Source organism: Astyanax mexicanus, chromosome 2 (genome assembly GCF_023375975.1).
Source record: "Astyanax mexicanus isolate ESR-SI-001 chromosome 2, AstMex3_surface, whole genome shotgun sequence".
In the NCBI taxonomy this organism is placed as follows: domain Eukaryota; kingdom Metazoa; phylum Chordata; class Actinopteri; order Characiformes; family Acestrorhamphidae; genus Astyanax; species Astyanax mexicanus.
Window position 1 is genome coordinate 58,871,070 of NC_064409.1, and position 14,026 is coordinate 58,885,095.

Consider the following 14,026-nt stretch of genomic DNA (forward strand, 5'->3'; position numbering starts at 1 on the left):
AAAGCACTGGTATAGTGGCTTTGTGGGATGTTAAAACTATAAAACTATATTGCGTGTTTGAAGATGGCTGTAAGATTTTGTTTCTGGGTAGATAAGTTAACACCTGATTCAGCCACGGTTCATGGAAAATTCCTTTAAATCTTGCATTCCTGTGATTAGTATTCATCCGGGTTTATGCCGTACTTCTCAAATCTGACTGTTCTCTTTCTTCTTTCCTCACCTCAGAACTCTTTGTTTCTCTAACTCTTCAGCAGACCCCCACTCTCATGCATATTTGCAGTCTTTGTTCTTCGTCTAAATGTTATCTCTGATCATATGCGCTGTGCTGCTTGCCTGACAGTCTTTTTCTATTCTGGATCTGTTTCATCAAACATTTCCTTCCCCAGCAAATGAAACCGTTCATCCTCTGAATATGAGATTGTCTGTATTTTTCAGATGCTGTAAACTAATTACGCATTCATTTCTTGAGAAGAACTTCTTTGTGTTGAGTGTTGGTGAGAAGAGAAGTGAGGAGAGGGTGGAGGATCCGGCTGTAATGTAGTTCCGGCTATTAGATCGTCTTTTACGCTCGCACTAAGGTGATCGCACAGAGCTTAACCTAATGTAATTGAGAAGTTTATGGAACAAGGTTGAGAAATTTGAGTGTTGTAGAAAGTGCAATTCTGAATTTTGTCTTTAGCTGTGAGGGCACGCTTTACGTAAACTCTGATCAGTGTGTGTGTGTGGGGTGCGTGTGTGAGTACGGGTTCCTGTTCTCCTCTCTCATCTCTGAGGGTCCAGTATAAAGAGTAATGATAGCCATTGAGCAGGGGGGAGATTGATGGTGTGGCGGGCTGAGCTGTACACTCTAAAGTGCCCCTGAAGGAGCCAATAGATAAATCAGTTTAAGTCTCGGACCCCATTTAAAGAGGCCTTGGCAGGTTAATGTGATAGCCTCTCCAATACATTACAGCGCACCCTCATTCAGGTGAATGGGCCTTCGCTCCTCACTGACCCACACTCACTGCAATCTCATTGTGTTTTCATTTGCTCATCTGTATGTTGCCTCTGTGCTGATCTTTACAGATTCCAGTGTCAGTGAGCGACAACAAATCCTACTGTACAGATGATCGTTATACAATGTGGCAGCAGGTAATAAGTGGCGGATTTAAATCAATAAAAAAATATAAGTTATAAAGTTTTTGAAGCAGTGTTTTTATAAACTTGTATGTTCAACCCAAAAAATATATTGGTAAGATTGAATTAAATTGATTCCAATATGTCCATAATTTTTACATAAATGAAAACAGATTCTATATATGTTATATTCAACACAATCCTGCTAGATTGATTACATTTAACTAAATATTCCTGTAGTATTCCCTTAATTAAAAAAAATGTAATTGTATTATGAATGCTGTGTTTTAAAATGTGTAGCACTTTAAATTGAGACTCCTTAATACATAGTTTATAAAGGAGTTTATTAATGGTTATTAAGTAGGTTATAACCCATTAATAGGCAGTTACAACACAAATAGAAAGAGCAACAGTTGCCTGTCATGTACCAAATAGTGATTCCACATTAATTTATACTGTTTAACCTCAGGTATTATTAGATGCTTTTCTTACTTTGCCTTTTCCATTAGTCAACATTAAAATTTCTGTTTAACACTTTATTAATTAAACTATGATAACATATTAAATGATTAAACTGACCTTCTATATTATTTTTTATTATCATTGTCACTGTTGTTCTTTCCGTTTGTGGTAATTAAGTGCTTATTAATGTTTTTAAAGTATTTACAACTTAATTTATAACCATTAATTAACTCCTTCATAAACTATTTATAACCCCTTTGTAAAGAAGCCTTATTTTAAAAAATGGAACTATATATAATGATAACATGATCTATTTTGAATACAAATTTCCAGTACTCATATTCCGTTACATCTCAGCCTTGCTTATAAGTGAGGTTCAGAGTTGTGAAAGTTGCCCCCGGCTGATATATTTCATAGAGCTCTGAGGTTATGATCTACAGGTCTAGATTTGATGCATGCAGCATAAATATAGAGCGTAGCAGCTACTCTGGGGTGATTTAGGGTCTGCAGAAGTTTATGTTTATGTCCAGCCATTACTTCAAGTCCAAATTTGAGCTTTTTTTTTGTTGTTGATGAAGCGTAATGGAAATGAACAGACTCCCAAATACTGAATATGCAAAGACATGCGTGCACAAAAAAAAAAATCTCCTGTTCTATACCTTTGCATGCATGTCTAGTAACATACTGCTTGGGAGCTTTTTGAGTGGGAGGGGCCAGTGTTCACCGAAGCCTTGCGCATATATATCGAATATTTGAATATCAGAGACACTCGTTTGCATCCAAATGAGTTCTGCTTGTCTGGCTGATGGACAATTTCAGCTTGACCCCTGCCTCTTTGTATGCAACCTACAGTTTACTGTCAAAAGAATCTCATTGTTTTCACCTCATTGTTGCGTATACCCTTGGAAACCCTGCATTTCTCAGTGTCATGAAAGTATAGATTTTGTCTCTAAATATAGTGTTTTGTACTCCAGTCACACCATTGTTTAGGATCAGCTGTCCCTGTTTTGGTTTTTGCCGTTTTTCACCTGAAATGGCTGAGAAATGTGGATGTTTAAGGCAAAGTGTGAAATTATTTGGAACTTCAAGCAATTCATTTCAGTTTTTTTAAATTGTTTCATTTGTTTAGCTTCATAATATTCTCTCTTTTGTCTACTTCTACTTGTGCCATGGCCTCTAGCACTTAATTTGTCTGGGAAATTGTATTTAGGCCATAATGCTGCATTTGACTGCATTTGATTTGTTTGTTTGTTTCATTTCCTCAGCAGCTTTTCATTTTTTTTTAATGAGGTTGATGACACCACCACACTTTCTCAAATGAATTTTGGGAAGCATCTCCTCTCCCTCTTTCTCCTCCTCCTCCTCCACCTCGCTCCATATTTACCTCTATGGCATTACACATGCATAATGAACAGCAGAATATTAAAAGCAAACGCTATCTTATTTTCTTTGTTTGGAAAAATACTTATTAATGTGCAAATGAGTCAAGACACCTCACCTACTCAGTGCACGCACAGGCGCAGAGCAGTTTAAACACAAACATCAGGCCCAGCGTAGACCTGGACCCGGTGGGAAGAGGCGAGTAATGCAGTGGCGTTTAATTCGGTGACTGCTAGCCTATGACAGCCTCCATAACCCTCTGGTGTGTGTGCATGCTTACTCATCTGCAGCCTCTCCAAATGACTTACCCGATCACTTGTGAGAGAAGAGTGTATTTAAAAGCAATTGGCTCCTCAGATGAGAAATATGAAGATACCGATATCATGCATAAAGTTATTTTGGACTCTCCGAGGAGCACTAAAGAAGTAATTCCCCTCGGACGGAGATACCCAGGAACTAATATGAATGCAAATTGGATTAAACGGCTGCATTAGTGTCTGATAAACAATTTACAGCTCTGAGAGCTCTGCGGGGACGGAGCCCGCGCTACAGTGAGAGAGCTTTCACTCAGACTCCCGCGAGCGCCAGGATGCCAGCGAGAGTGCAGCACGGAGCCTGTCCGCATAGTGTTAGCAATTAGAGTTGTGGAGTCAAGTGAACCTGATTATTTCTGACAGTGTAAACAAGACCATGGCATTTCAGCGTCAAATTTAGTGCAGGCTGAAATCAGCGCCGGTGTACTGAAGCCTGTCTTAAAGACCCATTAAACAGCTCATAGAGAAATGTGGACACGGTATAAAACTCTGTACGATGTGTGGTTTAAAACATACTCAAACATGTTGTGTAACTTAACTGTGTAAACCATATAGAGACTCTGTATTGTTGATCTCCCACAAAACCTTGTATCTCCAATTTTAATGTTTTTCATTTTTTGACATGAATTGAATCTGGCAGTTATGACTGGACCAATTGAAATGCTCCGCAAAACTTGGAATGAATTCTATTTACATTCAATTCCATTAAAAACTAAAAAGGTTTTGTCCCTCTTGTATATAGTTGACGTTTTGGAGATGCAAGTTTTTTGTCTGAAGTCTTAAATAGACGCAGGTCTTTAGTTTAGTTCTTGACTCCAGTTACTACAAACCAAAATACAAAGAGCCATCTACTCAACTCTGAATTTATTGTAGATACTAAATATTGAATGTGTCATAGTTACTGAATACTGAATTATAATACATTTTGGATACAACTTTTTTAGTATTTACAGAATTCTGAAATTGTTGTTACTAAAAACTGAATTTGTAGTAGTTACAGAATAATTACTTTGTAAAAGTTACTTAATACTGACTGTGTTGTAGCTACTGAATACTATATTTTTAGCAACTACTCAACTCTAAAAGCTAAATACTTTGTAGGAAAAAACTGAAATCTGAAGTTTTTAAGTATTTTTTAAATAGTTACTAAATGCTGGATTTTAGTTGGATTTAGTTACTGAATATGGAATTTGTAGTAGTTACTAAATACTTAGGGTGTAGTAAATACTGAATACTTAAGGTGTAGTATTTTTGGTTAATGTGTAGCAGTTACTAAATAACGAATTTTTAGTTGTTACTCAATACTGAATTTGTAGTAGCTATTAAACACAGAATTTGTAGTAGTTACTAGTGAAGTAGTAGTGATAGTAAAGAATTAAGATAATTGGGCAAATAATAATCATTCGCTTTAATTGGTTTATGATACAAATACAGTAAGTGGTTAGAATTCTGCACAGTGTTTTACACTATTTTTATTTATATAGGAGTGTGTTTAAGTACTAGAGGGCTGAATATCTAATGGGCAGTGTAATTAAGGATGAGCAGGAAAGCACAGCCCACTCTGAGACTGTATATCATACCACACACACACACACACACACACATGGCAGTTGTTCACATGCTGATATAGGAATCAACACCCACACAGTCCCTGGAGTCGTGTCATATACATTCAGAATTACAGTGTGACATTTTTGTACCTACAGTTTCTTCACCAGTTGTCCGGTCCACATTAAGACAGCTGGTGTGACCTGAGAAGTGTTACCTACAGCACTTTGCTTTAGTTTTAGTTTACATGTGATTATAGAAGATTAATGCTTTTAATAAGCTCTAGTTTATGAATTATGGTCAATAGGTTTCGAAAATCATTTTCTAGAACGATTAGAACCATGAGGGTATGATCTATAGTTTTAGATTATACACTAAACACTGTAAGTAACATGAGCAGCATAAACACACCCTGTACCAGACATTCTGCTGTTGGTTTTGAAGGGTCTGGAATCTAGAATATTAATAATCTATTTACAATCATAAGTTGAAATTTAAACTAGAGCTTATTTTTGATATAATGAAAATTCACACAGGCTTTTAATCAATACATATATAAACACATATACTATGTATAATTATGTGTAATGTGTAACTATGTATAATTAATTAGACACTCACTATGTACAAATCTATGTATAATCCAGATATTTGTAGATATTTTTGTATAAATATCTGTGTACTACTTTAAATTGCACCGATTGCTGAGACATGTGCAAATGCACAAACACCCAATTTGTTTAGTCCCTTTATTGAAGTCTCTCCAATAGAATAGGACTCTCTGGAACAGATAATAAGCATAAACCTATAGGCACCGTGTCAAATTTCATGTGTATGCTAAAAGGTAGCGAGGGTACTTCGATATCAGTATTGCGATTGAAAATGGTTCAGTAGCAGTGATGTGATTTACAAACACATTTTTTAAACCCAGTGCCATGGAATTATCATCAACTTTCAGTGAGTAATCCAGCTCAGAAAAACTGGATTACTGGATTCGCATTGTGGCTAACCTAATCTAACACTGCTGAGGTTGACTGTGGTGTCTCTTAGCATTTTGGCTTTAACCGGCTAATAGCACAGTTTCACCTTGTTCATTTAAGTCCATTTAAATCAACCAATCATAATATTTTTAAATAATATTTTTCAGCCCAAATAGTATTAATAAATGATTATACTGTATATAAACAAATAGTATATACAGTCTTTGATATTAAAGGGGACATATTATGCAAAATTTATATATCAATTTTTGTGTAGTTTTGTATTTCCACTTCGGTCTCAGCTGCCCCTATAAAAACTCCAGTCATTAAAAAATACATTCATCCATATACTTCTATGAGCTGTTTGCATTTCTCCCTTATTGTGATGTAACAATATGGAAACCTGCATAGAACCACTCTGACACCACCTCTCACCCATTAACCCCCACCAAAGCCCAATCCATTGGATAAGTTGAAGAAACACCATTTCCAGCTAGTTGAGAACCTCAGACAGTACACAGCAGACTTCATCTGAAGGAGGAATCTGTGGCAAGTCAGCAGATGAGGGTTAAACATGAACTAGCTTGTTTGTGTTTTGTTATTAAATTAATCAAAGTTTTCAGCGTATACATATTGTGGCCATTAACAGCCTTTTTTTTTTTTTTTACTTTTTTTATATTATCTGGTTTGGAAGAATGGATAGTACTTTAGTGGATTGAACTAAAAATGTTTCAGCAAATTTGCACTATATTTTAATACATGAGTACACAACAAATGTTTTGAACAGCTGGATGTTTTTCTACTACAGCTGAATGTAATTAACCCATGTAACTGTGCCATAAAGCCTGTAGTGTTTATAACTGGCCTTTGCCACCAGCTACTGCTTGTACTGCTTTAAGGAGCTGCTTTAAGGAGCCGCTAGCTCATTTGTAGCATAACTGTAAGTGTGTAGTCAGGGTCACACCACTGATCAAGCTATTTCCACCGCCAAGAAACAGAACCGCAACAAGATTAGCGTGCACTGCAGGAGTTTTCCGGGGCTAAAGTTGGTTTCTGGATGTCTCAGCACAGTGATTTATTATACAGGAGGAACAGTAGCCTAGCCTAGCTTAGCTCACTTTAAAAAAAAAAAGCTCAGAGAAAGGTTGTGCAAACAGAGGCGTAATGTGTCTGGGGTTTTATCTTTAAAGGGGCCTTTTTGAGCGTCTTTTTGAGGAGAGTTTCTTGTTGGAAAGCGAGCGTGAGCGTCTCTGCTGCCTCTTTAACGGCGGCAGACTGGGAGCGTGAGCGCGGGAGATGTGAGGGGTGCTTGTGACAGCCTTTCAGAGCTGATTTTTTTTAAAAAGCTGGCGCCGGTGACTACAACACGCGGCGGATATACTTTATTTTTTTTATTTATTTTTTCCCACGGATGTGTTCTTTTGAGGGGCGCTCGACACAAAACGGAACTCTGAGGAAAACGCAGCTCTGCGCGTGCCAGGCCCGCGCTGCCTTGTCGCCTCGAATTTAGCGCTCGCTCTTTTTTAGGAAAAAAGAGGAGTCTAGCAGCTCGGAGGCTCACCTGGAAAACTCGCCTGTCACACTCGCCTTCTCTCTCGCTCCCTCTCTCTCCTCTTCCCTCCCTGTCGAGTTCCTCACGAAATCACAGCCTTGTTTATTCTCTTTGATATGTCGCAGATGTATGCAGCAGTGTTGACACAAGATTCTCATGTCATTTTACATTGAACATCCTTCCACACCCAGCCCTAGCCAGCAACAACCCCCCCAGTCCCGCCAACCCCCAATCCAATCTTCATCCTTCGCATCTTTGAAAACTAGTGGCGCAGCTCTTTCATCCACGCTAGCGCCGTTTTAATGACGACGCACACGTGCAGCAGTAGCAGGAGAAGAAGCGCCGGTGGACGATAATCAGTGCTGGCCATTACAGCGATGTTCCGGTTGTCATACACGCCACCCTCCATTCCCCCTGTAGCCTCCGCCAGGCTCAGTGCGCTTCCTCTGCGTGTTCCTGATCAAACCCAGCAAAGTGGAGCTTTAGTATGCCACTCCAACCAGCGCGCACCAACACCAGCAGAGTTAATTAGAGCTCAGGCTAAACACGATGCGTCCACTCGGTTTAAGAGGACGTACCGCTGAATACGCACCATTTAAAGAGCTCCGGTTCACAGAGATGAGGGGAAGAAGTTTTTCATGTATTTATAGCAAACCGCAGGCCTTCATTTACTTCAGTGAAAGTTGAAATCTACCTTGTTAAGCACTGCACCCAACATTCTTAGTGTAAGGAAGTTTAAAATGTCTTCAGATTTAGTCTGGCTGATAGCATCTCGGCTAACACACTATTCTATGTGTCATAACACATCAAGCTCAGCAAGCTGGCTAAGTCTGTCTAAAGCAAACAAAACTTTAAATAAAAATTTTCAAATATTCCAAGATTCTGCAGCCCAGATAGTATCAATCAATGACTATATGTAAACATTGGTACTAAAATGGACATATTCCTACTTTTTTGCTTGGGTCTTGACTGCCGCTATAAACACAATTTTTTCCGAGCCCGAAAAAAATGCATCCATTCATTTTCTGAGTCAGTTAAAATAGTTTGGTGTCTCATATGCTTCATATGCTTATATGAGCCGTTTGGATGATTCCCTTATGGTGAAGTAACAATAAAGAAAACTTGCATAGAACCACCCTGACACCACCCCATACCCGTCAACCCTTACCAGAGCCCCATCCACTAGTTCAGTTGTAGAAACTCCATTTCGGTTTGCTGGTTGTGAACCTCGGATAGTACACTGCAGGATTAGCCAGCAGACTTTGTCTGAGGGAGGGATCTATGCAAGTCAGGGTGAGTCTGGTGTGTCAGCAGATGAGGAATATATAAGTACTTTCAAATAATGAGTTTTGTGTAAGTTTGTTCATGTTTTGCCATTTAGCACAAGCTAACACTAACGTGGTAAATTCTAACTGTATGCATGGCATAGTCACACTGATATCCCTGAGAGGAGGTGGTCTCGGCGCCAAATTAACTCGCAAAACAGCAGTCTGTTTTTTTTATTTAAACTACTCTTGTTTTTGAAAAATGTATTTTGTTTTCAACAGTGCCACTCAAATATTTTAATACTGTTAGGAACCAGAATTTGGATCAGTGCCATAGATAGATTTTTTTTTAAAGATTCATTTACTGAAAGGTTCTTTAGGGAACAGAGTGTGTCTTTCTGTGGCACCAGTCCAAAGAACCCCTTTTTTGGCACCTGTAGAAATGCAGCCTTCATGCCAGATCTTTAAATAGATTAGTACATGATGTTTTGGGATAAATAATAAATAATTACAGATTTTACCACCCTAGATGACACTGTGAACAATGCCTCAGTGTTTGTATACCTATTTGTATTCATACTGGCTTAAACCTAGAACACTAACACACTTACTTAAAATTAGTAACAACATCACTAACGTTGGGTATGCACTGTATGACAAGTTTTGGAATCCTTATTTAATTTTACAACGTACACCATCAAATAAAAAGTACCAAAGATGAACCTATAAAAAAGCAGAAAAATATTGTAAAATCAGGTAATCCTTAACAAAAAAAATTGCTTGGAACTTGGTCTTTGGTCAACCCATTCCTGGGACATGTGAGTGCCTGATTTAAACACACAAACACTAACATCAGCTAAATTACACCCATAACATTAGTTTACTCTCTGTCACTAAAGTCAGATGAAAATCACCCGATCGCATGCCTCTTGAAAAAAACATAGATGGGAGGAGGGAATTAACCAATCAACTATAACATTAATGACATCAATAAAGGCCCTGAAGCTATCTAAAGTCCCGTACAACTCAGACAGCAGAAACACAATAAAAAAACATGAAAAAAAATTGTGGGTGAAAATCACCCAGCGTTAGCATTCTAGGGTTAATGATGGTTATGTAGTTGAAATGGCTGAAATGGATAAACATTTATGTTATGGGGTAAAGTAAATAGTGTTTGTAATGTCTTATCAATGTACTGAAATACTGAGATACTGAGATACTACACTAAATGATGTTGATGATATTATGGGCTCCACTTAACCAGTTGTTTTACCGTTTTTTTTAGATACACCAAAAACTAATCCCATATCCCACTCTGATTATTAGCTAGATCCTCTACAGTCAACCAGAAGGCCCCACTTTTTAAAGTGCGAATTGGTGTCATAATTATCTAACGACACTGCCACACACTTTCACAAGAGTAATTAACTGCACTAAACTGATTGGTGTGCCTTTCCTTTCGCGTCTCTTTTATTGAAACCTTTGAGTGTGTTCTTTGTTGGTTGAGGGAAGTGTTTGTCTAAATGGTTTGTATGATGAGTGTCTCAGTAATGAGATCCCATGGGGCCGGCAGTCTGGAGCCGTTACTGAGTAATTACGGTCTCTATGAGATGTTAAACCATCTCCCGTGTCTTTTTGTTGGACCGTAATTGCACGCAACAAGTACAGCGAGCCTTTTCAATCTCTTCCATGGCAGGGATGGATGCAACTTTCATAGCAGTGGCTGGAGATTTGTTTTGGATTGTAAATAGCCTCACATATGGTAATTCTGCAGCACACCAAAGAGATTTTGAAAGACAAGGCTGCTTATTGAAATTGATAGATGTGCTGTTTTTCATGTTGAGAGTTGTCGCTGTGTGCTGAGGGAGAGTCGGGGTGTGTTTTGTACCGCTGTTTGCATTACTCGTGTTATTGAATTTATTCATGACAAGTGCACGTGGCTTAACTCAAACAATGGGCTATTTACTATATCTGTTTTTCTGGTGATGAGCTCGTCTGCTGAGGAATTCAGCTGAGGGTTCGGGCCTAAAGTTCTGTGTGTGTGTGTGTGTTTCTCTGGCACAGGTGTCAGCAGAGAGGCAGGCAGAGGACGAGGCGGAATCCGAAAAGCAGGAGGGCACCGTGCCCGCTGATGTCAGCCCCTCTGCCAGTCCCAGTGACGTCACAGAGTTCAGCAGCGGTGACTTGCAGTTCCTGAAGAGCGACAGTGTGTCTCTCTGCAGTGAAACAACCATCTCTGGCAAGGTGAGAGAGAGAAAAAGAGATGCCAAAACTCATTCTCAGTTTTTCATTTCCTCCTGCATGATAAAGAAGAAAGAATATTTCACAGTTGCATCTAGTTCTTACTTTCTGAAGATGTTCGGTATTGTTTAGTCCGCATTTTAAAGTTACGATGGTGATACTTTATGAGCCACCATCTCTTAACCTTGGAGGCTGGAGGCTGTACACTCAAAAACAACCAAACTAATATATGGGTAGTCAGAAAACCGGAATCCACAAACAATACTAAAAACTTTAAACACAACGTATAAGCACATCTGTGAAGGTGAAACGTGACAGGTTTTTGAACACATGACTTTATAATCATGTGTACATTGAACAAAACTAAATATTTTACAAAATTTTGTAAAATACCTAATAATTTAAAAGGAACAACTCAGCCAGTTTTAGTAAATACAAGTCAAGGGGCATATGTGGTTAAATAATGTATTAATGCACTAAATAATCCTTTCTCATGAAAGTCAAGTTCCTCTACAGGTGTGATATTTGCCTAAATATTCAATCCAAACAGATCAGAACTTTTAAAAACCTTTTTGTCATAATATAAATCTGTCACTTTTTCTTTTGCATTTCATTACATTGCATTGCATTTAGCGGATGCTTTTATCCAAAGCCACTTACAACTAATAATTCTTTACATTGTGTAAACAAAAATATATATTTTATGTTAACTTTTATTAATATCTTTTCATTAATGTCCACCTTTTCATTCATAGTTTTTTATTTATGTTCAAAGCTGCCAGTGAGGTTTTTGCATGACTTTTTATTAGCATGGTAAATCCGTGGTGCATTTATCAATATGGAGTGTGTATTCCATATAAATCCACGCACACTTCAACATAACAGATTCAGCTGATATGATGATTAGTAATACCAACAAATTGCAGCTAACTGTGTCCAATTAGCTTGTGTTTGGAACCTAAACAAGAAAAAATCTGCGTCTGTCCAACTACTTACAGATTCCACTGTGCACTGCACACAAGGCACTGTGATAACTGCTATCTGATTGGTCCTGAGCCACATCGCTGACCGTTTTCTCTCCGCTGACACTCTGAATAAGGGACTACATCGTATTGTGAAGACCTCACAACCAGTGTTCTGCAAAAAGACAATAAGTGGAGCGCTGTAGTGGTAATCTAAGCTGAGACGAGAGAGATTTTTCCCTTTATCCCGTGATTTCATGCTCATCAGAGCCTGACTCCTGCATAGCTCCCAGCAGAGAGGAGTTAGAGTGCTTTCTAGCCTGGATCAGTGGCCTAAACCCTGGATCGCGGCGAGCGGCTGTTATCAGGCGGCGCTCTGACATTCAGGCGGGTCTGGCAGGGCCGGCTAAGCCATTATCCTTTAACTACTACACTCGTGTTTCACTAGGCCCCCATCAGGTCCCGTAATTTCGGCGAAATAACATGTTATCATACAGGAAACGGGCACCTCTTAAACGACGAGGCAGAGAGGCGCTATCAGCCGTCTCTCCGAACAAGCTCGGAGAAACGTTTTCTCGTAATTCCACTGACCTTGCGTGGCGGTGTCACTTTGACAATGCGAGGGCGAGCCGTATAGAGCAGGCCGTCTCTCTCTTTCACACACGCAGACACTCCGGCTTTGTGTAAATGGGTTTTTCATTCCTCAAATACTCATCTGATAGAGCGACTGGGTGGCATGTCAGATCACACAAATATGCTCCTGTATTTGAGATAAGGGCAGATTTACAATAGGTGTTTGTGTGTGCATGCTTGTGAGTATATATATATATAAATATATGTGTGTGTGTATGTGTGTGTGTGTGTGTGTCTGATTCAGCTGTTATCTCCATCCTTCTCTCTCTCTCTTTAATTTCTCCGTGGTGCAGTTCCTGAAAGACTCATTTGAATATCCTCATCATAACAGCCCTGTGGTGGAACCTCAATTAATATGTTAATGTTGGTGTTCAAGCTTTTTAATTAGTATAAGATGAAATGTATTGCGCTTTCGCAGGGGTGATTACCATTCTCTCTTGTTTTGTTGTTGCCTGTTTATTTTTTAACCTTAACGGTAATTTCCTTTTTTTTCCTTTTCATTTCTTTTCTTTCTGTTTTTTTAAGAATACGGTGATTTTAAATGTTTGAATGAACAATTGCAGCACAGCTGGTGCCACCAGCTGAAAGTACAACATGAGTCAAGTAACCCCAGATTGCATGTAAATCAGTATCAGAGGTGAACACACACGCACACACACACACAGCCAAACACACACTGTTAACATGCTCCGACTCCCTCCTGCCGATGCCTCTCTTCCTCTCTCTTTCCTTCTGTCTTCCTTCTCCCTCCCCCCATCTCCATTTCTCTTTTCGTTGAGTTTTTTTTTTCCATGTCAGTAGACTGTTGAGGAACATTTAGTTTTCGGACAGAATTATTGAATCATAACTGCAGGGCCAACATTAGATTTTAAAAGAGTAATTAAAGTTAAATATGGCCCTGATGAGCTGCTCCTTCAGGATATGTTGTGATATTAAATTATTTATGACTAGAGGGTCTCTCTACCGTATGTAAATCATTTAGAAATGTAAATGGGCTACTAAGTCTCATAGATTATGTATAAAAAACACTATTCCCATGTTCAGCTCTGGCTTTTTAATCATAGCATTAGATTTTTTTTCCTCATCAGTGCCTGAAGTAACAATCAAATGCTGAAAACGCTGAAACGCCGTACAAGATAAGAGGCCGTATCGGATTCCTAACATGATCAAAGGGCCTGTTGTTTGCTTATGAAAGATTTGCGGACTGTCACTGAGCATTAGCAGAAGGAGTGAGGAGGAACATGAGGTCCACACCTCATTAGGCCTTTACTGACTTTATCAGCGCTCATTAATGTGGGGGAATGGAAGGATTCTCATCAGAAACCAAAAGAAGGAAGGATTTCTGCTTCCTTTCAGCCTTCTCTAACCGGCAGCTTCACACAGGACTGACTGCAGTGCTGAAGGTCAAATCTGAATCTTTAATTGTGGAAGTGTTTTTATTAGAATATATGATAAAAAAAAACTTTGTTCTATGACATGTTCATTCCAGTGGATTTACAAAAATATTGATATATTAAAGTATGATGATATTATATGTTACAATAGTAAAGTAGTGATACTCAAAAAAACACAA

The 14,026-nt window shown here is 38.7% G+C and overlaps 1 protein-coding gene across 1 annotated transcript in view; it reads left to right on the plus strand.

The window, feature by feature from the left end:
- LOC103035545 (uncharacterized) overlaps positions 1-14,026 on the plus strand; it is a 35,619-nt gene that overhangs the window by 7,245 nt on the left and 14,348 nt on the right. Inside the window, exons 5-6 of the mRNA XM_049475064.1 lie at positions 1,066-1,131; positions 10,682-10,861. Coding sequence (XP_049331021.1) covers positions 1,066-1,131; positions 10,682-10,861 — 246 coding nt within the window. The remainder of the gene's footprint in view (positions 1-1,065; positions 1,132-10,681; positions 10,862-14,026) is intronic.